Source organism: Harpegnathos saltator, unplaced genomic scaffold (genome assembly GCF_003227715.2).
Source record: "Harpegnathos saltator strain DR-91 unplaced genomic scaffold, Hsal_v8.6 scaffold15, whole genome shotgun sequence".
NCBI lineage: Eukaryota > Metazoa > Arthropoda > Insecta > Hymenoptera > Formicidae > Harpegnathos > Harpegnathos saltator.
Genome location: NW_020229928.1, coordinates 28,016 through 50,455, shown reverse-complemented (window position 1 = coordinate 50,455; position 22,440 = coordinate 28,016). Strand labels below are relative to the sequence as shown.

General features: G+C 38.3%; 4 protein-coding genes across 8 annotated transcripts; 2 read left to right on the top strand and 2 right to left on the bottom strand.

Annotated features, from left to right (window-relative positions):
- Nucleotides 1-414: 414 nt before the first annotated feature.
- LOC105190466 (Coiled-coil-helix-coiled-coil-helix domain containing 2) lies at nt 415-1,788 on the top strand. 2 transcript variants are annotated; one of them, XM_011153235.3, is made up of 3 exons: nt 415-624; nt 958-1,343; nt 1,455-1,788. In XM_011153235.3, exons 1-3 carry the CDS (start codon nt 584-586, stop codon nt 1,463-1,465), a joined length of 438 nt encoding a protein of 145 aa, XP_011151537.1. In that variant the 5' UTR covers nt 415-583; the 3' UTR covers nt 1,466-1,788. The 2 variants fall into 2 exon arrangements, with proteins under 2 accessions (XP_011151537.1, XP_025152382.1); XM_025296597.1 differs by having other exon boundaries at nt 958-1,373.
- Nucleotides 1,789-2,037: 249 nt separating this feature from the next.
- On the bottom strand, nt 2,038-11,606 carry Miro (mitochondrial Rho GTPase). 3 transcript variants are annotated; one of them, XM_025296596.1, is made up of 14 exons: nt 10,909-11,606; nt 10,463-10,668; nt 10,338-10,388; nt 10,154-10,255; nt 10,034-10,075; nt 9,772-9,937; nt 9,554-9,674; nt 9,287-9,479; nt 7,192-7,458; nt 6,872-7,084; nt 5,714-5,910; nt 5,282-5,320; nt 4,984-5,055; nt 2,038-2,562 (listed from the first exon to the last, which is right to left on the bottom strand). In XM_025296596.1, exons 1-14 carry the CDS (start codon nt 11,105-11,107, stop codon nt 2,436-2,438), a joined length of 1,995 nt encoding a protein of 664 aa, XP_025152381.1. In that variant the 5' UTR covers nt 11,108-11,606; the 3' UTR covers nt 2,038-2,435. The 3 variants fall into 3 exon arrangements, with proteins under 3 accessions (XP_025152381.1, XP_011151538.1, XP_011151539.1); XM_011153236.2 differs by lacking the exon at nt 4,984-5,055 and having other exon boundaries at nt 10,909-11,550; XM_011153237.3 differs by lacking the exons at nt 4,984-5,055; nt 5,282-5,320.
- A 2,413-nt stretch (nt 11,607-14,019) lies between these two features.
- CUTA (cutA divalent cation tolerance homolog) lies at nt 14,020-15,465 on the top strand. Its single transcript, XM_011153232.3, has 6 exons — nt 14,020-14,312; nt 14,571-14,630; nt 14,748-14,793; nt 14,868-14,917; nt 14,995-15,037; nt 15,147-15,465. The coding sequence occupies exons 1-6, from the start codon at nt 14,149-14,151 to the stop codon at nt 15,240-15,242; spliced, it is 459 nt and encodes a 152-aa protein (XP_011151534.1). The 5' UTR covers nt 14,020-14,148; the 3' UTR covers nt 15,243-15,465.
- Nucleotides 15,466-16,236: 771 nt separating this feature from the next.
- Nucleotides 16,237-20,633, bottom strand: UHRF1 (ubiquitin-like with PHD and ring finger domains 1). 2 transcript variants are annotated; one of them, XM_025296640.1, is made up of 9 exons: nt 20,081-20,633; nt 19,926-19,996; nt 19,124-19,731; nt 18,701-19,055; nt 18,439-18,627; nt 18,187-18,343; nt 17,705-17,903; nt 17,201-17,614; nt 16,237-17,046 (listed from the first exon to the last, which is right to left on the bottom strand). In XM_025296640.1, exons 1-9 carry the CDS (start codon nt 20,154-20,156, stop codon nt 16,827-16,829), a joined length of 2,289 nt encoding a protein of 762 aa, XP_025152425.1. In that variant the 5' UTR covers nt 20,157-20,633; the 3' UTR covers nt 16,237-16,826. The 2 variants fall into 2 exon arrangements, with proteins under 2 accessions (XP_025152425.1, XP_011151533.1); XM_011153231.3 differs by having other exon boundaries at nt 16,238-17,046; nt 19,926-20,146.
- Nucleotides 20,634-22,440: the final 1,807 nt, after the last annotated feature.

The following is a 22,440-nucleotide window of genomic DNA, read 5'->3' as shown; positions in this document are numbered from 1 at the left end:
TAATCTTCATGATATTAATCATATACAATCTCAATTCTTATTTTTTTTGTGCATGTTAACATGTTAATTCATGTTACAAATGCATAACAATGCGCGAGACCGTGCTTGTCAAGTACGCTATTATGGTTGTAGCACGGACATAAACCGCCTGAAAGTGAATGTAACACGGACAGCCACCTGATGCAGGTTTTACCGTCGAGACCTAAAAGTGGATGTAGCATCGTAGTTCCCTTCTCAAAATGGATACAGATAGCGCCCATTCCCAGTGCGAAAAATCGGTGTCGCCGAAAACGCCGTGTTGGCCGCTCTCAGCTTCCTGTCTGGTAGTCAGCCGCCGAGAAGTTTCAAGAAGCGTCCGCAACGCCCTCCCACACGGATCGATCGTTCGACCCAGCCGCGCTGATTGGCCCGTCCCATCGCGCGATTGCGCATGGTTATGTAACCAAGTGACTGGCGAGTCGCATCTGACGTGTTGCGTCAAACGTGGTCGAAGCTGATCGAAGTGGACTTCGCGCTGCGACGGAGTATCGTCGTTGTGCGCTCGAATCGATCGTGATCCGACGGGAAGTCGCAAACAGCGAAAATGCCACGACGTGCACGCGCCGCCGCGCCTCCCCCGCGAACGTAAGTCAGCGCAATGTGTTTTCGATCGGCTGAAAAATCGGCAATCCTTATTTGCGCCGTTCTCGCGTGCGTTACATCATGGTCGTCGCCGCGACGTCCAACGTCAGCCGCGCGGAGAAATCAGTTTCTCTTCGTGTCACTCAGCCGACAGGCTGCGGGCACACAGATAAACTTGAGTGCTAAGACGTAAGCAATGAGAGAATGAAGCAGTCACAGTTGCATATTTTGGGCGGTAAAAAGATTTTGATTAACCAGCCTCTTTCTTGCTTGCGTCTTACTGCTGAAGTTCTTTTGTGTTCTGGCTCCTTTGTTCACCTTAGAATTTGCTTCCAGCGTCAGGCCCACGCCTGCTCCGGCCAAAGCCGCACCTCCACCATCCTCAGTGCCAGCCCATGCGCCCGCATCGACACCCATGGTGGCCCAACCACAGCAGCCGTCCCTCATGGGTCAGATGGCCGCCACCGCGGGTGGTGTGGCCATTGGCTCCGCTGTGGGACACACCATTGGACATGCCATGACTGGACTTTTCAGTGGTGGGTCCAGCGACGCCGCCACACCAGCTGCGCCAGCAGTAGCTGAAGCTGTTCCAAGCTCAGTACCTGCTGGTACAGCTTGCTCATGGGAGATCAAACAGTTCCTGGAATGTGCTCAAAATCAGTCGGACTTGTCCCTCTGCGAAGGTTTCAATGAGGCACTTCGTCAATGCAAAGCTGCTAATCGTCAGTAGTTCTGTCTCATGTTGTCGCTTGGTTAATTTCTTGATCGTTGCTCTAGGATATAGCGCTTGCTGCAAATGAATGTTCAACTCTATGCTATCTATCTACTTTCAGATATGCTGTAAATCAACATAGGAAGTGGAGAAATTAGAGATGATTCCTAGACAATGATACATGGCGGTACTGTAGCGTATAATGCTCCATGGTGACTTAGTTGGGTGTTTCTTGTTAATTTTTACCGTTATACACACGAATACAATAATTGTGAGCGAAGCAGTCTTGGATCCATGCCTTGTACCTAATCCATATATTTTAGAATGCATAATAATAAAAAATTGTCTGTTTAAACTTTATAGTCGCGTCAACCTCCCTGATCTTTTCTGTAAATCTTTCTGTGTAAAGATGCACCTTACAATAATATGACTTGAATAAACTACAATAGACACAATCGTCTCATTTTACTGGCGAGACCATGAGAACCCAGTTTGTCAGTTTCTGCGATTAATCGCGTTCGGCGAACACAACGGTTGTGCATGTTCGATGAACATCATTTATAATCAGTGAGTACTTCTAGATGTGTCAATCACATCTATCTTCCAAGTCGCTCAGCCGACGTGCGTTCGCTGGACGTGATCGTACAAAGAACTCGAGCACCGGGAAGCCGAAATGAGCAGAAGATGTACACGGAGCACACATGTCACATTTTCTCTTCACTTTATATTACAATACATTAAACAATAATTTATTACAGAGGGTGAAAATACTTCTTGTAGAAGAAGAAGATACATACACTAGGGAGAATAAACAGCAAATAAAAAGTTCTGGCGTCCTGACGAGAGCGAAAATATAAGCGCATCTACGCGAAACAGTTTCGCACCTTTACGGTAATCCTCTAATGCTCAGCTATTGAAAATAGCCATATATTGAAAATCAGTGATTTATATAATATGTATAATATCATACATATACATATAAATATATGCCATACTCAACTTCTATTCAACGCGATCATCTAATATGACTTTCTCTTTCTTTACTCGACAACTCGGGAGGCAGTTAAACACGCAGAAGTAGCACGGGAGTGTATGTGGTAGACTATCTCTTTTCCGTATTCAACACCCGCATCATCACGTAACCAGCAACAGTGGCGACCGCGATTCCCAATCCTGCTTTCCACCAGACCATGGAGTCCCCTTGCATTAGGCCGAATTGGTTTATATGCCTAAAACGTTGAAAGGCTGAGTATCGTCGCTGAAGCGAAGTGTTTCTTAGCAGCATGATGAAACCAATGTCCTGTGATGCATGTCCAGGGTCTTCCTCGTTTATCAATGCGAGTGTCGACGGAATTTTACACATCACATTGACAATAAGCTTCATCATGCGATAACGTCGAGTTAACGGAGAAGTGTCTCTCCCTTTTAGGATGATCTGAGCGTAATGAAAAAGCGTTTTGAAGGTGGATGGAAGGTTAGAGCATGCTCATGCTTGGAACGGAACGGAAAAGGCAGTATGTCTATCTACATCTTGGAGAAGAAAGAGCCAACATTGTTGTGGTGCAAAGTGTTTATCAAGTATTATCCATTAGTTTGGAAGTTGACTTTTATGAGTCGCTTTATGGGTTCATATGAGCACGCGATCTTAAAGAGCTCATCTTAAGGAGGCAAGGTGTTGGGGAGAAAAAGAGAAAGGAATTGGTGCGATTTCTTTAGAAATGAGAGGGTAAAATTCTATAACAGGAATGGGTGAGGAATAGTGAGCTGAACTTGAAAGCAGAAATAATAGAAAGAGAAAGAGATATACAGAGGAAGAAAGCAGAATTTCGAGTGCAAATTATAATATAAAGAAATGAAGATAGAAGGAGGTGGTTCGAGGTATTTAAGGAAGAAAAACTTGGATAAGTTAGGAATAGGTAAATGGATGCGAGGGAGGGGTAATTAAGGGGACATTACGAGGTCCAGAACTTTCAGAAAATCGAAAAAATTTTTTTACATATTTTTATAATACAACATAGCAAGTGGGAATTTTTTGTGGTCGAAGAAACAAAATAAACAAACAAACAAATATGTACAGTGGCCTTTATATACACACATATATAAAAACCACTATATATATTTCTTTGTTTATGTTTACTTTGTTTCTTTGGCCACAAAAAATTCCCGCTTGCTATGTTGTGCTATAAAAATATCTAAAAAAATTTTTTTCGATTTTCTGAAAGCAAGAATGTAATCTCTAATGGTTGTTCGAACTCAGTTTTTTCATGAATCTCGTGCATATTTGGCTGCAGGAGTGTTCAACGAGGGTTACATTACATTCTAAAAGTTATGGAAACGATGGGAGAATAGTTATTGATCAGCAATGTAAGTTATTTGATTACGCTGATTACGCGGATAAACAGCGATTCATATACATTGTGGAAATCAAGAGTGCTGATGCTACAAAAGAAGTGGCCAGCCAAAGTAATGTAGAGAAATTACATGATTTTTACGAGGAATCAGAAAGGTTGTTCTATGGGCCAGGAATAGCAGAGATTAGCCAGAAATATATTATAAGTACGAAAAAATAGTAACCAAAACTTTAAATGCGTTTTTCTCGAAACCATGTTTTACAAGTTGATTGACGTCAGAACTCAAACATTTCTAATCGAATCGGCTTTAGCTTTTAGATAATTTAACATAACAGTTACATCTTTGGAGTGAACTTATGAAACCAATAAAAAGTTAATAACAAACTACATTTTTTAGCGAAATGTAAAAAAATCGAATTCTTTTTTAAACCAAATTTTTTTTTTAATTTAAAAGTATATTTTTATCATCCGGATTGAGGTTCACGCTAAAGAGATATTGATATTAAAAAAGAAAAGTGCTTTACATTTATGCTTCAGATCATTCAAACGGGCACTAGGATGTCAAGGACAAGTCAAGTGACAACACGCAATGCTTCGTGCGAAATGGCGCATAACTCAGCCAAATCTAAATTAAATGCCTTGTAAAAATTTATATTTCTTCATTAAATATGTGTAAAACTTCCCCTAAAATTTCAATTTAATCGGAGTTATAGTTTTCTAAAAAAAAAAATTCCTAAATTTACCTTATTTCTGAGCGCACTGGACTATAATGTCCTTTTGAATGAAGAGATGAAAATTTAGAAGAAACAAGAGGATGGTTAATAAGTTAGGAGGGGATATGAAGAAGAAATACGGTATATAAGAAGTTAGATGGAGTAAAAGCAAGTTTTGGAGAGAAAGAGACAGGAAGTTAAGGACAAACAAGGAAGAGAAGTACAAGCGGATGGAGGAATTAGATGAGATTAGAAGCAGTTTGAAAATGTTGCGACTGCGACTGGGATGATGAAATAAGCGGGAGAATTAGCACATTGTAGCAATGCGCTAATTTTAAAATGGCGTCGGGAGCGATCCTCTTTGTTCATTATGGTGATCAGCGTGTTAATGGATACTTCACTGCGGAAAACCAGAAGCAGCCTACGGTTGTGCCTGGGGAATGTTCAGGCACGACACACATCGGTCCTTTCTTCTCCAGTATGTGGATGTATCAAGCTGTGAGACACACGTGATTGTAGGGAAGAGAGGACGGTGGGCGGGACGAAGGGGAGGAGTAAAAACACGAGCAATAATACGAAATGAAACCTTGTAAAAGAACTCCACCACTGAGAGGGTGAGGGTTCGACAAGCAACATGTGGACCATACGCCTCAAACGGCTGAAAAGAGCCAAGACGTTGTTACGAGTAGTATTATCCGTGCGACATTTTCTAAAGTATGTATATGAGCAAATCGCCCGGCACATACAGAATGAGAAGATGAAGTTAAACACCGGTGAACGCATGCATCGAGAGAGGAATGTACGATGACGACTGAATGCAGAGAGATTCACGATTTGCTCAAGCCTCTAGACTTTTACAGTGTGAGATTGAAATTCAGACCAACCTGTCTCGGTAAAATAATACCCACGCTCCTTGAAAGCGGCTAAACACGAAATACCTTTCCGTTAGTACCGAATTATCTCCTCATGTTTCATTTTTTCTTTTTTTTCTTTTCTCTCTCGTCTTATCAGTCATAAGGTTTTGTCCTTAAACTAAAGTACGACGAAAGAAAAACGGGGAAGATCTGGAAAGACGTGCGGCGAGAAACGCAAACCTCTTGCTTGAACGTAACCGCGCGGTGGAGAATATCGCGTAAAAAAAGAAGTAAACAAGCAAAGAAGCTTCAGGAGTCTCGAAGTAATCGGTACTTTCAGACGTATCAGCTATCGCTACGGAGAAACACCGTCTACCGTCTGCAAATCGCGTCAAGCCTGAGATCTCCCTCCTTCTAGCGTTATGTCTTTGTCAATGTCCCCGGCAAGCGAGCGAAACTTACGGGAAAGCCGCCATTGTAGCGAGCTTTACGAAGATCTCACGTCGAACTGTGCGGGAGATGCTGTACGGCTGCGGCGGCATTAGCTTATACCTGCTGCAGAAGCTGGCCGGTTGCAACAGATAACACTGCTTTACCTCCGAAAGGTCACTTTTGTTTGCTATTATCAGGACTGGAATCTTGCTGTCGGCGAAATATTTCTGCAAAGGCGCGAAGAGACATGTGAAATATTATCGTTAGTATTTTGTACAAAGAATTTAATATAAAGAGGACAGTAAGAAGAAGAATATAAGAAGATAATAAGATAAAAGGAAAATTTTTTCTCTTTTTTCTCTTATTGTTTTTTTTTCTTTTCTTTTTTTTCTTTCTTTCTTCCTTTTTCTTTTTTTTTTCTTTTTTATTATTTTCTTTCACTTTTTATTGTATGAAAATTTTCTTACTCGTATACTAGTGTATCAATCTTGTACACCAAAGGCATCAGATCCGTATATTATTATTATTAATAAATATTTAAGGTTTGACACTCATTTTGAGGAATTGATCAACGACGTCAATGATCATGTCATCAAAACCATAATCAATGACGGCGTCAGGCAGTTGTGACAGCATCATTGATGTTACTGATGACACAAATACTTGTGGAAATTTTTAATAAACTGGCTCTCTCTATAATGAGATAAACAAATGCGGAAGCAAGCAAGAGCCAGATGCTAAAATTGTCATTCGTATAATTAAAAATCTGTTTCCCGAAGAGAATGGCGAACTTTGAAGACGTTAATAACGTAAACACGATCGTCCAAATAAGCCCAATCATGCAACTTTTCCCATATTTTTTCTACACGAAGATTTTATACAGAGTGTATAAAAAGTATCGGGACGAGGAAATATCTAAAAAATCAAGCGTTTAAAAAAAAATATTTCAGACAAAAGTTGCATGGTTTCAAGGGGGACAAAATAACTGTATCATTTTGTTCACAGATGGCGTCACTTTCGAGATATTCACTAATCGTTAGACTTTTCTTAGATGGAAACTCCAATTTTTTGTTGTATCATCTTCTACCGATTAATTTTACAAACTTTTGTCTGGAAATTTTTTTATTTGCCTAATATTTTTTTGAAATATTTAAGAAAAACTAATGGATCCTGCGAGATGGTACTTACGATGTAAATACGCGCTATGTACTCGAAGGATTTTGGATTACTGGCGTCGTAGACGAGAGCAGCTGCGTCGCACTGGATCTCCGCTGGAGTTAGCGCATCTTGGACGTTCAGCACGTTTATATCCTTCAACACTATCATCTTCTCCTGGCCGTACACGTGCAAAGTGTTCACGGTGACGTGAGCATTCGGCGGCACCGACTGGTTGTTCAACTTCTACAACAATCGTGAGGATGCAGAGGAGGACGCGAGGTCGTGAAAGATCGGGGTTGATCCTTCAGCAACTGTTTTGACATCTCAAGAGGGAACAACAAACGCCTTACCTCGAGTTTCGGGTCGATGAAAGTCCTACAGAGTGTAGTTTTCCCGCTGCTCTTTTGGCCGATCACGTGACAGGTATAAACGTTTCTGCTAGATTGCTTCTTGGCCAGATCTACCTTCTTCTCGCGGGTCACAATCACCGCGCTCGTCTGACATTCGTTATTGTACATATTGTAGCCCAGGTACGCCATGTATTCCAGGGTTTTGCGCACGTTCGTCAGTGTCAGTAGCGCCCATTGGCACATGTACCCTTGGAACGTGATCCAACCCTTAAATTAAACAGATTAATGCATCACATATCATGACGAGACGAGTTTCGTTTTGGTTTTCTACTCTAGTTTTGCACCGAATTCAATTTCCGATCCATAATAGCGGGATGGTGATTGCGTTTATTTTAAAGTTACGTTTTAAAATAGATGTTACTGAAGAGCAAGTCATTATTTTCCATTACTTTCTTTATAAAATTTTGAAGAAGATAGTAAAATAGTTTTAGGGAAATTTTCAGCCTCTAATATTAAATACTTTCCAAGAAATTAAATTTCTTTTTAAGCAAGGTTTTTTTTAAGCAGAACTTGTTAACAGAAGACTTGCTAGCAGAGTATGACAGATTGACGGCAGAAACTCAGCAGGATCTATTCCATATCCTTTTAAATGTATTCAAATACAACATGCTGCAAACCCTGTTCGGTTTCCGTCATCAATGTGCCGTCAAGTTACGTCAGCAGACTTTATCGCTTAATGCGCAGATGGACCACTATAGATTCTGATCAAGTCTGCTGCCAATCCGCCAGCGCACTACCAGCATTTGGTTTATTGGGACCTAACGCGTTCCTTTTCAATCTTGTCTTCCAGTACTCACATCTTTAGACCTTGTTCAGATCTTGTATGTACGATTGCCTCAAGTTTATCTTTGGACGACTTTCTCGGCCAAAAAATGATATACACAGATCAACTAATTTCTAGATAAATTATTTGGAGATAAGCTTAAAACTGTCTTAGTCCTTTGTGTGGCAGTGATTACTTATTACTTTCTTCTCTTTCACTTTAACAATTTTCACTGTTTACAGTTTAATGACAATAAATATGACCTCACATTTTTCTAATGTACCAACACTTGCTTACATATTTTCCATGGTTTTTATATCCGATTATTCATTTTTAATTATTTATGAACAAATAAAATTGAAAAGCGCTTTAAAAGAAATTCAATTTCTTGGAGAAATTTAAAATTAAAGGTTAAAAATTTTAGCGCCCGAATATTCTTCATATGTCAAAATATAATACATATTTTTTCCAGAAGTTTTTGCACTATAGATTTTTTTATAAACAAATTACTTGAATGAGTTTTATAAATCTAATATGAAATTCGTAATTAACGATCTGAAAAACCTTCACATTGTTCATCTGACTTACATTTTTCAGACTTACACTAATTTATTGCCCTACATGGCAGTCATATTGAGTTTGCTATTTTGAACTTTTGAAATTTGGTTCCAGATTTGTAACCAGCGATCCGAGAAAGATCAAATTTCTAAAAAATTTTAATTTCTTTGAAAGTATTTAAGATCAGAAGCTGAAAATTTTACTAAATATATTCTTCACATGTCAAAATATAATACATACTTTTTCCAGAAATTTTTGCACTCTATATTTTTATTATAAACAAATTATTTGAATGAATTTCATAAATCTGATGAAACTGATAATTGACGATCTGAAAAATTTTCACATCATATATCTGATTTATATTTATTCAGACTTACTCTCATTTACTACCCTATATGGCAGCCATATTGGGTCTGTTATTTTGAATTTTTACAATCTTACTTTAGATTTGCAATCAGCAAGCCAAAATATTTAAGTGAAATGTGAGATTTCACAGAAATCCGTTGAATAGAAAAAATAACTACCACACAAAGGGTTAATTATAAGACCTGACTATGAATTGACTGTGTTTAATTCTATTTCCATTCGACACTCTACCGGTACTCGGGAGCAATCATACCGGTTCCCTGTCGACTGGATTATGATTGTCATCCGGACTTGTGCTAATGCAAATGTACGCGGTCTAAGAACAACAAGAATGTGAGGGTAAACCTTCTCGTTCGTAGGTACGGTGTGCTTGTACTCTTCCCCCCACGGTGGAACGTGACATCGCGAGAACAGCGACTCCATTTCTATGGGCGACAGAGCACCGTCGCGATCACGATCGTGCTGCATAAACAGCAGCGTCAGGAATTCCTGGCCTCTGTGCGATAATTCGGTGGTGCAGCCAGACGGCACCTTCAATCTACGGAATCGGAATCGTCGAGTAAGGTAATCGGGAATCAGTAGCGGTCCTCAAAACGTGGCTCTCATACGTACGGAGGGTGAATGTATTCCTTCGACATTTGCAATTCATTGTCGTATCCGAATTTTCTTAACACAGCCCAGGTCGTCTCGTTCCTCCCGCGTTGTATGAATAAACATTGCAAGTACATGAACCCTGCGCAAGAACGATTGAGAAATTGTAATTGTTGTTCGCGTTAGAACGAGACTTCTTTTTCGCGTTTCGGTGGGTTGCGCATACCGGCACAACGTACCCTTCATGGTGACACATCCGTTACAGATGCCGTCGCAAATGTTTTTCGATAGCACAGCTTTCACGTCCTCCAACACCTGCGGCTGCAACGGCGTGTTGAAGCACCATTGCTGGAACGCGTTCAGCTCCATATCATTGAGGAGCCCATCGTTATCTAAATCGCATATCTGCAGTGGGAAAAAGACGACAATGTAGCAGAGCATAGAACAAGTACGAGCAAAGAAAGTAAAAGTAGTATGCTAACATCTGCGATGTACACTCACTTTAAAAATCCGCTGTAAGGCAGTTTTGCATTCTCCTGTGAGCTGGAAACAGGAAATATTGTTTAAGAACATGTCGCTTACCTAAGTAGAGGTTATTAGAGGAGAAGTGCTAAACGCTACCTCTTGTGTGTCATAATTATACAAAGGTGTGGTAGGATGCAAAACCGCCTTTTGTGCATAATAGAATGTCTCGGAAACATTTTGAAGCGTCTTTGCTGAGCACTGAGAACAAAAAAATGTTCTTTAGATAATCTTCCTTTTGAGCTTTCCTCTTTCTTTCAGCAGTTGAACTGTACAGACTCACCTCTATGCAACTTTCGATTTCTGTAAACTCCTTCATGATGGGATACACCGCCTGAAAATAAAAAGAGGTTATCATTGAGGACACGAAATAGAATTTCAAATTTTCCTCTCCTCAGGCTTACCTACCTCAATCGTGGAATAATCCACAAGGTCAATCTTATTGCCTACAAGCACAACTGGACACCGATTGTCAGGCGAGCATCTTCTGATTAACGGTAACCAATAGCTGGCGGCTCTGTCCAAAGTGTCCTCATCATCCACGGAATAGACCACGCATATCACATGGGCCTTTTGAATCTCCTCCGCCAATTGATCATCTGTTTGTTCAGCCGCTGCAATTATCAAGCTGATGATACTTGGGGAAAGAACGTGACAAAGGATATCTGCTGGTTAAGCACCAAATTACAGAGAAATATCGCTCGCTACAACTATAGGAAGCTAGTTGATGTGACTCAAAACGTCCCAAACAGCCCCGGCGCATATCACATCAACCTCACGTTACCGTTACTACAGCCGGCACTCACCGTCACGTCTCCAGAGCTACCCTGTTGGAGACTGCGGAGGCCACGTACCTGAGTAATCGACTATATGCGTCGGCACCTGCTCCGGCGTGACGTCCGCCGGTATCGTGATTTCCTCGGCCTTGCTGGGCACATCCTCGGCATACTCCTCGCTCACCAGCGACAGGATCAGCGAGGTCTTGCCGACGCCGCGCTCACCGATCAACAGTATCCGGACGTTGCGCCGGGGCGCGACCGCGCGTTGCACCATGCTGCTGTAGCACCGGTAACTATCGCGAGTGACGACAACGGTGGCGGCATTCGCCAGTCAATTCCCCGCAGACGACATTCTCCCTACGCGCCGGAGGAGAGCGTCTCAGCGGCCGCCGCGTATAACCTATAAACCGCCGCACGAGTTCACGCGCGCGCGATCACTTACTCAGTCAACGTCGGCCCGACGGCGATGCTCCCGCGATCTCCTCACCAAGTGACACTTCGACGATACTCAGCGGTGCATCCCGTGGTCTCTTTCGCAGTCGAGTCTCTTATCATGCCGCGGAAAATCGTTAGGACGACCCGGCCGACTTTGCACCGTGACTCTGAACGTCTCGGAAGCAGCCTCTTCGCTCTCGATCACCGACTCGTCGCGATCGCGATCGTCGCGGCGCGACACCACGGCTGGAAACTGAAGCAAACTCCGGCGGACTTGGCGGACGAAAGTAGTAGCGCTTCGAGGGTGGGCTTTTCAAGGTTACCTATGCCCCCGCGATGAATGACGCTACGTGTGCGTGTGGATGTCGATGGTGCGGCGGTTAGGAGTGAGGGGGAGGGAGAGAGAGTGAGAGGGAGAGACTTGACCGCATGTGTGTATACTTTATTGATGTTCCGCGCCTGACATTTTTATTTCGCCGAAAAAGGAAGTTTATTCTTGTTCGAAGAACTTACTCAACTGGTGCGATGAGTCGGAGCGAGACAGGTGCAGATTTGGTTTCCAGTTGAGAAAGTTTTCGGAAGAAAGAGGAGAGAAGGCTGTTCGCGTTGTTCGCGACCGAAATGATTTCGCTTCTCCCTGAGATGAGAAAATCAAATGTTCAAATTCAAAGGGGAGGGCGGAATTAATCGGAGACGATTAATTCAAGTGAGGCGAATAATTCAGCTACTTCGCCATCGAGAATTCAAGTCAGGGTTGGAACGAGATCCCACGATCGCGATGGAGATGAGCTTTTAATCGTGCGTTGCTCACGAATACGTGCGTTAACCTGATTGCGCGATTTGTATTTGACGGTTGCTATAATTTATATCTGTTTATATTTTTCTAGGAACGAATTCGCCTCGTTGGCCCATTTGAAATCAATCGACGTGTAAATTGAGCATCGTTGCATCAGAAGAAAGAGATGGGTATACTCGAAAATAGATTTTCGCACCGCCGCGATACGTCGCGCAAAATTTGATCTTGCTGCTTTTTGAAACTTTCTGCCAAAATTGTTAATCTGATAAGCGGTGCAATAACCTATCTCACATAAGCCGGATTTTATACAGGGTGTCTGACAAGATAACACGAAAATGACACGTGCACGTGCAGATTAGCTTCAACTGAAGAAAAGAAGTCCTCTACTATATTTTGCGACAGCCACGTAAATTTTTGAATTATCGATTAAAGAAGATTTGCAAAAAAAGTAAACGAGAAATGTTCTCATTTGGCAAGAAAGCACGTAAAATTCTGTATTATTAACTGAAGAGGATAATCGTGCGCAATTAAATGTAATAAAAACTCTGTAGTAAAAACTTAGACTGTTACACGGTTTCTTATATGTGTGTCTAGAGGACATTTTTTTGTTTAGTTTGATTTAAAGGCCGTATCCCACTATAGGTTGTGAACTTGATTGAAATTGAGGTTACGATTGGATGTTGGACCTACCAATCAGAGTGCTTCAAACCATCAATCAAAAGTAGCTCGCCGGTTAGGTTGTGAATTATAATTTAGACCGGAGTCTATTTTTGACTCGTTCGTGCAAAATTATCCAATAAGGTTATGAGAAAAGATCACATTGATAAATTAACTGTTAAGGAGGACCTGCAGGTGTGAATCCTTAAGGCTCGTCTACATTAGCTGTAAGAGTAAGGCTGTAAGGTTGCAAGACACGAAATGAAATATTTTCATTCGCTGACAGCTTACGTTACAGCCTTACAGCCTTACTCTTACAGCTATTGTAGACGAGCCTTTAAAGGTGATGCTTTAAAACAGCGGGAGAGAGGGGGGAATTAAATTTGAATAGGTGCTATAGCTGATTAAATGTAGGAGTCGAGAATTAAATTGTAATAAATATATGCATTTATTTTAGACGAAATGCAACCGATAGACATACACACATACATACATATACACAAATGGTGAAGTATAGGTTAAAGCAGAGCTCGACAAAATGTGCACGCGACGGCCGATTTTCGATTATCTCCGCCCACCGCTATTCCCTTTACCTCGCCGCTCGAGCCTCAGAAGCGTGTTTCCAATAGTTTTCACGTCACCCATGAGGTACTATTGTTGACGCATTTTTTTTAAGTGGTGTCCTCAGTAAGCCTAATCCACTGATGACTGTAACAACTAATTGAGCAGAAGCGAAATAAAATATGTTAAATGAAGAATATTCAATTCGATTTTCGGCGTCTTTTATTGGTAAGAGTGGAAACGTCAATTTGGATATTGCATGTAGCGAACCGCATAAGACGTGGTAAGGAATCGTCGCTTAAAGAAGAACACTTCTCATTTTTTATAAACTTCATTTTTGAAAAATGAAGAGGCTTACTGGGGATACCACTTAAAAAAAAACGCGTCAACAATAGTACCTTATTGCCGAGCTGTGAGTTAAAGTATAATAAGTAAACGCACTGGAATAATACATACTATACACAGAGAGAATTTTGTTTACTTGACTATCCAAGATATTTCTGTTATGTTTGGTGATACGAAAAAACTGAAAACAAATTCTTTGTTTTTTCGTATGTAAAAATGTACTGAGATCGATGAATGTTGTTTCGAAGACCTTTTAACATAAATCTTTAAATTGCGTATATTTTACGTTACATTTATATTTCTTTTTAATTTTTTGGAAATATATATTTATAAATAGGAATAAAACGGCATCCTCCGCTTTATACACTCGTCTTGCATGTTACAACAGCAGAGTGTCACGCATGCGCATTCAATCTCAAGCAACTTTCCAGTTTCCACCACTAGCCGGACCAAGCCGGACTGCATCTGGCTGTGCTTAAAATTGATTATAAATACCGGCATCCCGCGACGAAACATTGCAGATGATATCGATGACACGTGCTTCGTTTGTAAAAGTGTTCATGCTTTTGTGCTTGACAAGAGTTATCTGTGCCCAGGTTTCTCGGAATATGTCCAACGTCGCAGGAATGTATTCCATATCGTATGTCACAGTGCCGACCGACACAATAGCGAAAAAAATAGCTCGGTAAACAAACACATGTACCTATGATTTGACCATGTTTAGATGATATTGTGTCTTGATGAGATACCGTTTATCTATTTATCTTTTTTCTACTCGAAATTGACTTTGCTTAAATCTTCTATTTTACGTTCTTTTAATATATCATATAGCAATCTTTTATTTTACATCCTCTTAATATAACATACAGCAAAATCAATTTGGATCATATACCATTTTATTGTATTAATGTGATAATTTTAATGCTTTTTCTTTTTCATAAAGTGGCCTGGTTGAGAATAAACTTGCTGCCTGTGTCAATATCATTCCACAGCTTACTTCTATGTAGGTCACCTTCATTCGTTATCTATGATATTTTATATTTAGGAAAAAGAAACTAAGAATATATATATTACTACTTTTATCTAATATACCTCTAATTTAGAAAATATTCCTCTATAGATACGAATGGAAAGGAAAGATTGAAGAGGATTCTGAACTTCTACTGGTAGGAAATCAATTGATTAAAATTTCTATCAAATAATATGTGAGTGATTGTACTTGTTTATTTGTACATTACAGATGATTAAAACTAGAACAGAGACAGTGGATGCTTTAACAAAATATGTAAAGTAAGTCACATTCATATCTTATGTTATGTATTTCATGTTAAACTATATTAATTCACAATGTTTAATTTTTCATACAGAGAGAATCATCCATATACAGTTTGCGAAGTCATTTCACTACCTGTAAGTTATCGCATCTAAAGCTAAACATTTATCACGTTATACAAATGCAAAATTACAAGTCAAGAGAAAGAAAGAAATATATATTAACATTTTTTTAATTTTATTCCAGATACAGAATGGGAATAGCCAGTATCTAAAATGGATTGGTGAAGTAGTACCATCAATTAGTGACATTCAGGAAACTCTGGATGCAAAAGATAACTAATCATTAAATAATTATTGATTTATGAAGATAGTCATCTTATTATTTCTCAAATATGTAAATCTACTAGAATCGGAATAAATAACAAAAAGTGATAAAATAGATATAATTATGTAACATAAGTATGTAATAGCCCATATATGGGGGGGGAAATCTGTGTAACATGCCGTAATTGTGTATGTTAGTTATATGATATGTATTTGCTATTAAAAATATTTTCCATTTATGTATATAAATAAATACTGATTACCAAGAATATGTGTGTGTGTATGTGTGTTAAATGGTATCAATCAATTAAAATTTATTTGTATTATATATATTGTTAACATTTTTTAACAATAATGTGGAATATTGTGTAACTGCTTAATTCCACACATAGAGTAAGGCACAATAATTTTATGTAGCAAATACTTTTTACATAAACTATATATCGGATTGGTGTATAATTTCGTAGCCTTTATTTTCCGACGGAAGTTTATACAAGAAAAAAAGGGAATTTTTATGTTTTATATATATTATTTTAAAGTCTTAATCTTACTCTGAACAAGAATTTAAGATAATTTTTATAATGTATTTATAACATTATGTTTTTATTTATATTAAAATTAAATCCTTATAATATTTTATCATCATTTTAAGTTCCAGTCTTATTCTGAAATATTAATGTGATATGTAAAACAAAATTCCTTTTCTTTGGACAAAATTCCATCAGAAGGTTGAACTTTGATCAGAAAATAAGCACTATGAAATTATGCACCAACCCAATATATTCACATATTTTTTATACTTGGTCATATTTTTGGAAATGTTAAAATATTTTTTTAAGGATATGAAATTTTTGAAAAAAATGACAATATTAAAAAACAATAATTGCACAGACAGATACATAATGGATAAAAAATATTTGTTACCTTTCTTAAAGGTAAGAAATATTTATAAATTGAATTTATTGATAGCATAAATTCAACATTAATACACAGAAATTATTGTAATAAAATACATACTGCAATTATATTCTTTTATTCGTTTAAAAGGTGTTCATTGAAAAAGCATGAACAATCTTATTAAATTGAAATTGATTCCGTTAGTTATTTTGTCAAAGTAGATATACATCTACTTGTGTCCACAGAAATTTTTACAATGTAAAAAAAAATAATGTAACTCTTGATCTGAATAATTCCTTCTTGATCTGAATAAATGGAATTCAAATAATTCTATGATCTGATTTTACAATATCAACAATATTTGTCATATTTTATATTTATAACAATAATAATATAACAATTTAACTTGCGTTTTATACTTTTTGTCTAATTCATGCCGGCAAGAACGACAATAAAGGAATGTATATTAAAAAAGCTCAATTGTTTAACTTTAGTGTGTGTGTGTGTGATTGGACAAATTATATCGGTATTTCTAAATGATTAAAATTTCCTGAGCAAAAGTAAATAATTTAGTAATTTGACGTATAAAGTTTTCCTTTATAATTTAAATATATAATTTAATTCGGGGGGTTTTGCATTTTTTGCGTTTTTTGTATTTTTTGTATTTTATTGATTTTTGAGTTACCGTGTGAAAGAGTTGATGTTATCTTCCACTATTGTAACCAGGATAAAGTAGTAAAAGAGCATTTGATAACGGTTGATTAATTTCCATTTTATAATTTTTGTCCAACTTGTGTCTGCATGAAGGACAAGAGTGTGTGCCGGAAGAAAAACTGCGTTTTAAGCAGCTTAAACATATATTGTGAGCACATGGAGTCGTTACAGGATTGCAAACCAATTCCAAGCAACAAGTGCATGTGAATCTGCAAAATATAAAAATGATGAATTGTAATAAGGAAAGATGAAATTATGACGATGAGGTTTTTCGTAGTTTTATGATGCGATATACGTTTCATAAAAAAATATCTGTTTAAGACAGTCTGAAAATATAAGTTACTTAATTGTACACAGAATTACCTGTCCATAACATAATTCAGGAATATGGATTTGCCGTCCGATGTAACTGCGCAACATTCATCCCATAATTTAGTGTTTGCTAAATCTTCCTTTATGAAATTAATCAACTTGTTTTCAATCTTGTAACTCTCCTGTTTAAGCTTCTTAAGGCGACTTTTATCTTGCTTTGAAGTCGCGATATCTTCTAGATCATCTAGAGCCGGCCGTTTCTTATTACTTGAGGTTTTTTTCATAGCCTCTAGATATCCATCAGGATACAAAAGTTTTAAACCGAGAGAAGCGATCCTATTTTTACCCTCTTCGGTCCAAGGTGCAGGAGCGGAATCGTCTCTTCTTAATACGTACTTCCATACGCGAAAACCGCTCTTGCCTGTATCCGGGTAATATCTTACTACTTTATATATACCGTCGTATCTGCAATAATTGTAAAATTGTCAAACAATAAATACGTACTACTCTAATGAAGATGTATATTTAATAAAATGTATAGAACATTTGGTATACCTGTTGCCTTCCCGTGGCGCATATTTACTATATTTCGCTAGTTTAAAATTGCGCACCACTCGAACGGGTATCCCCTTTTTCCAGTTTTGTGCCGTGGCGCCTTCTGTTGCGTTCAATTTGGCATTACAGTTTATAGCAAGCGCCTTATTCATTCTGGTTAACGTTTGGTCACAACTTTGACCAGCAGTTCGTTTGTTACCTAATGGTAAGATAAATATAAATATATTATAAACACAAATATTTCAGTTATAACTGTATTATAACCTAATATGATATAGTTATCTTATTTTATTATTTACAAGATTTATCTTGTGATCAATTTTTCAATTTATTTAATTATATTTATTTTTATTTAATTCTTTCAAACTTATTAAAGTCTTATTAAAGTCTTTCAAACTTTTATTTAATAACAGTAATTTAAAACACATTAGCTTAAAACTGTAATATAGCAATAATAGAATAGTAAACTAAAAATACATTACCAGACAAGTCTCTGCCACCAGAGCCAGTGTAGATAAAATCATCACCATTATCGATATCATCTTCATAACCACCCGACAAAACAAGAGAATATGCACAGTCTGTTTCTCGTCCATGTATGCCAGCTATGTGAGGTCTGTGCACTCCACTTTCAGAGACCTGAAAAAATTTTACACCGTATTATTTAATTAATATAGATGTATCAAGTCATTTCGTCAAAATAGTTTAAAAAATTGCAGAAGGCTCTCATTTACCTGTACTCTAAACATCCAACATGTGCCAACTTCAACACCTGGAATTGGACCACGATGATTTGGACGCACAAGGCTACATTCTTTTGTTCTTCCAACACAGGCCATTCCTTTACCCCAATCCCTCTGGGGCTTGTCTTCCTTATCTTGGGCAACCAGTTTTTTCTTTGACGTCTTCAATTTATCTCCTGCCTGTAGCAAAACAAAAAGTAAAAATTGCAGCAACAATGATAGAAACCAAGTTCTTTTAATTATATATGCATACCTTAACAATTTCATTCTCATCATTTTTACACTCGGGACAGTACCAATAATCTTCTTCTGGGATTTTCGTGAGTGGTGGGACTAGGCATCCAAGATGATAAGCAGAATCGCATTCATCACAAAGCAGGAGGTTATGTTCCTCCTCTTTACTTGCACAAACCTTACAACCACATTCTCGACATTTTCTACGAGGATTATCCATACACGAAGTACATGTGGCTGCAATACGCCTGCGTTTTCCACTGCTAACCATGAATTTCTCATCTTCAGTCGATCGCTCTGTTAATAACTTAGGTGATTCTATTGCGTATATTTCTCCTCTGGGATTAACCTTCCGATCCGCTAATTCATTATCACTATGGAAGGAAAACAGAGATGATGCACAATTTTTACATGTTACAAAACAGATGGAAAATATACTTGCCTGCCTATATGTAATACTCCAGTTAATTCTTCTAGCTTCCTCTTTTTTTCCAATTTGGATATTGTTAAGTCATACCATAACCCAGTTTCTTTGGGCTCGTCCACGTTATAATTAATCATTACTTTTTGGCCAACAAATAAATCATCAAATGGTATAAGATATCTGGCACGTGGCCGTATAGATATTTCAGGTACATTAAAAGGAATGCCATGACTTTCAAATTCCCATTGTACATTATATATTAATTTTGTGCCTTGTTTGAAAATCTTTTTTATAATAGCTTCAAACCAGGCACCATGTATTTGGTCAAGACAATCCACCGCATCTCCAATTTTATAATATAAACTTTCCGCTTCTATCAGTTCAATATCTTCCACTTCTTTATCCTCTATACTTTTATTTAAATCGCTATTGTTTACACTATAATTGTTACTAGAGGTAGCCTTGTTTTCTACATCGTTTCTACATTCTAGTCTCACCATCAATTGTATTACATCATTCAGATTAACATTATAGTCATATAGCTTGTAGCCATTTTCTAATTGTTTACCGCGGAAAAATAATCTCTGTAAGTCAGTCTCAATATTCAGTTCTTTTTTAATCTCGCGCTGAAAAATTTAAAAATTATATACACACTTCACATGTTCGACCAATTAACAAATTAGATTAATATGATATTGGGCGCATTTATACGATAGATACAGTAGAGTCCAAAGAGTGCGAGAATATTTTTTACCACTGAGATCGAACGAATCGCTTTAATAATCTTGCCAAACTATCGAACAGCTGTTAATAACGTTACCTTTAAATCCTCCACTTCAGTGAGCTTGGAGATCATTATAATTGCTTCGCCTTTTCCATCAATCGTCCTCACTTTGATATACATTGTTACACAAATAGACGGACAAAACGTATAAGAAACGTGCGAGCGCAGTTGGACTGAAATAACTTACGTACCGCCGCTGATTCCGGACACGACTGAAATGAACTTGAAATACGTTACCGCCAACGGCGTCATCTGATATAGCAACATTTCTGGCGGGAAACGGTATGTCACAGAATGGCTGCCGAAAAAGGGCGGGGAGCGATCGCTATAAAACTGTCGCACGAATCAACGGGCGCATTCAGGACGCAGCACGCATGCGCAGGACAGAATTAGCTAGGGAATACTACAGCAGCCATTCGGCATCTTGCTTACCCGAAAAAGGTGTTTATGAAACATGCGGCATGCGGGGCGTTGATTGGTTACTGCGGTATTCCTCACTAACTTCCTCTACGTGGCAGCGTTGGCGCGTCTTGGCCGCAACCGTCCGCAGCGTTGCAATATAGGAGACGCGCATGCGCGATGAGATTTAAAAGAATTCCATAATACATATGATATGTTTTGGCGGGAAGTGACCGGCGAACAGGTAATAGGGGGGATAAAGATCCTTGCACAATGCCAGGTAACAGGCAATAGGAACAGGCAATAGAAATAAAGAATAAGAAATTATCGGCATCGACATAATCCAAAAATAACATAGTTCTAAGATTTTCTATACTTTAGATTCATGCTGCAAGTTAAATATTGATATATTTTAAAGCTTTTGCTGTGTGTGTGTGTGTGTGTGTGTGTGTATGAACAAAGTAAATCAATAATATGTAAAAAAGAAAAAAAAAATTTACAGAGTGAGTGAGACAGCTATTGGGGACACCATTAACCATCTGGTAATGCTTTTTCTCTCGATCGTGCGACGTGCGATAAAGATGCAACATCGGAACGTCTCTCACCACTTCTTTTTCGCTCCTCTCGCGCTGTACGTACAGTACGTCCATATACGTATGCGTATATGCCTGTTATCGCTTTCTATTGTTTTAAAGGCGTATACGACATCGCCGAGGGAACCTGTCTCTGAGTGTACACTGCAATTTATAAATTTAACCTCAACAATCCAAATGCTGTGATCAGTTGGCAACAGGCAATAGGAATAGAATTTTCAAGGTGACAGAAATTCTGTGTCTGTTGCTTGTGTCATGCTTTATTCTGTATTGATATACAGTTTCTGATATGTTGGAATTCTTTATTCCTATTCCTAAAGCCAGCGGCACACGATGCTTGTTTTCGTGCTGGATTGCTTGCTGAATGAAAATACTGCGTTCTGATTGGTGCATTTCCATCCATCTTCGGAAATGTACCAATCACAACGCAGTATTTTCATCCAGCAAGCATTCCAGCTCGAAAACAAGCACCGTGTGCCGCTGGCTTTATTTCTATTGCCTGTTGCTTGATATTGTGCAAGGACCTTAAGTTATGTACAGGTAAATAGGTATTTTGAATAAGTTTCCGCCGTTTTCCAAAAGATGTAACAAGTACTATACATAAAATTTAAAATTTAGCATATGACATTTGATGGACATGTAAACATTTATTTTTGTCATTGCATTGAAAATGTCGACTTTTGTGCCAACAAAACAGTATTTGCGGGAAGTTTTACTGCATTATTTTATTGTTAAGAAAACTGCAGCTGAAAGTCATCGTTTACTTGTAGAGGTATACAGGCAGCATGCTCAATCCCAAAGAAGTTGCAGAGAGTGGTTTCAACGTTTCAAAAATGTTGATTTCGATGTGAAAGATAAAGAACGCGAAGGTGCACCGAAAAAATTTAAGGATAAACAACTGGAAGCATTACTTGATGAAAATTCATGTCAAACGCTGAAAGAATTGTCAGAGGCATTAAATGTTGATCAATCGACTGTTAACAAACGATTAAAAGCAATGGAAATGATTCAAGAACATGGGAACTGGTACCACATGAATTGAAAGAAAGAGATCTTGAAAGGTGTTTAACCATATGCGAATTGTTGTTTCAAAGAGAAAACAGGAAGCCATTTTTCCATCGAATCGTTACTGGAGATGAAAAATGGATCCACTATGACAGTCTGAAACGACCAAAAGCATGGAGCAAGTTCGGCCAGCCTTCATTAACGTCAAAACAGCATATGTATAGACAGAAGGCTATGTTGTGTATTTGGTGGGATCAACAAGGCGTGGTATATTATGAACTGCTGCAACCATATCAGACTATTGATAGTAGACAGTTACCGAGAACAATTATTAAATTTGAACAAAGCACTGAAAAACAAACATCCAGAATATGTCGAAAGACATGACAAAGTGATTTTATTATATGACAATGCTCGACCACATGTTGAGAAACCAGTCCAGGATACATTGAAAACACTTGGCTGGGATGTGTTACCTCACCCGCTGCATTCCCCAGACCTAGCTCCTGATTACCATTTGTTTCGGTCCATGCAGCATGACCTTGCTGAGCAGC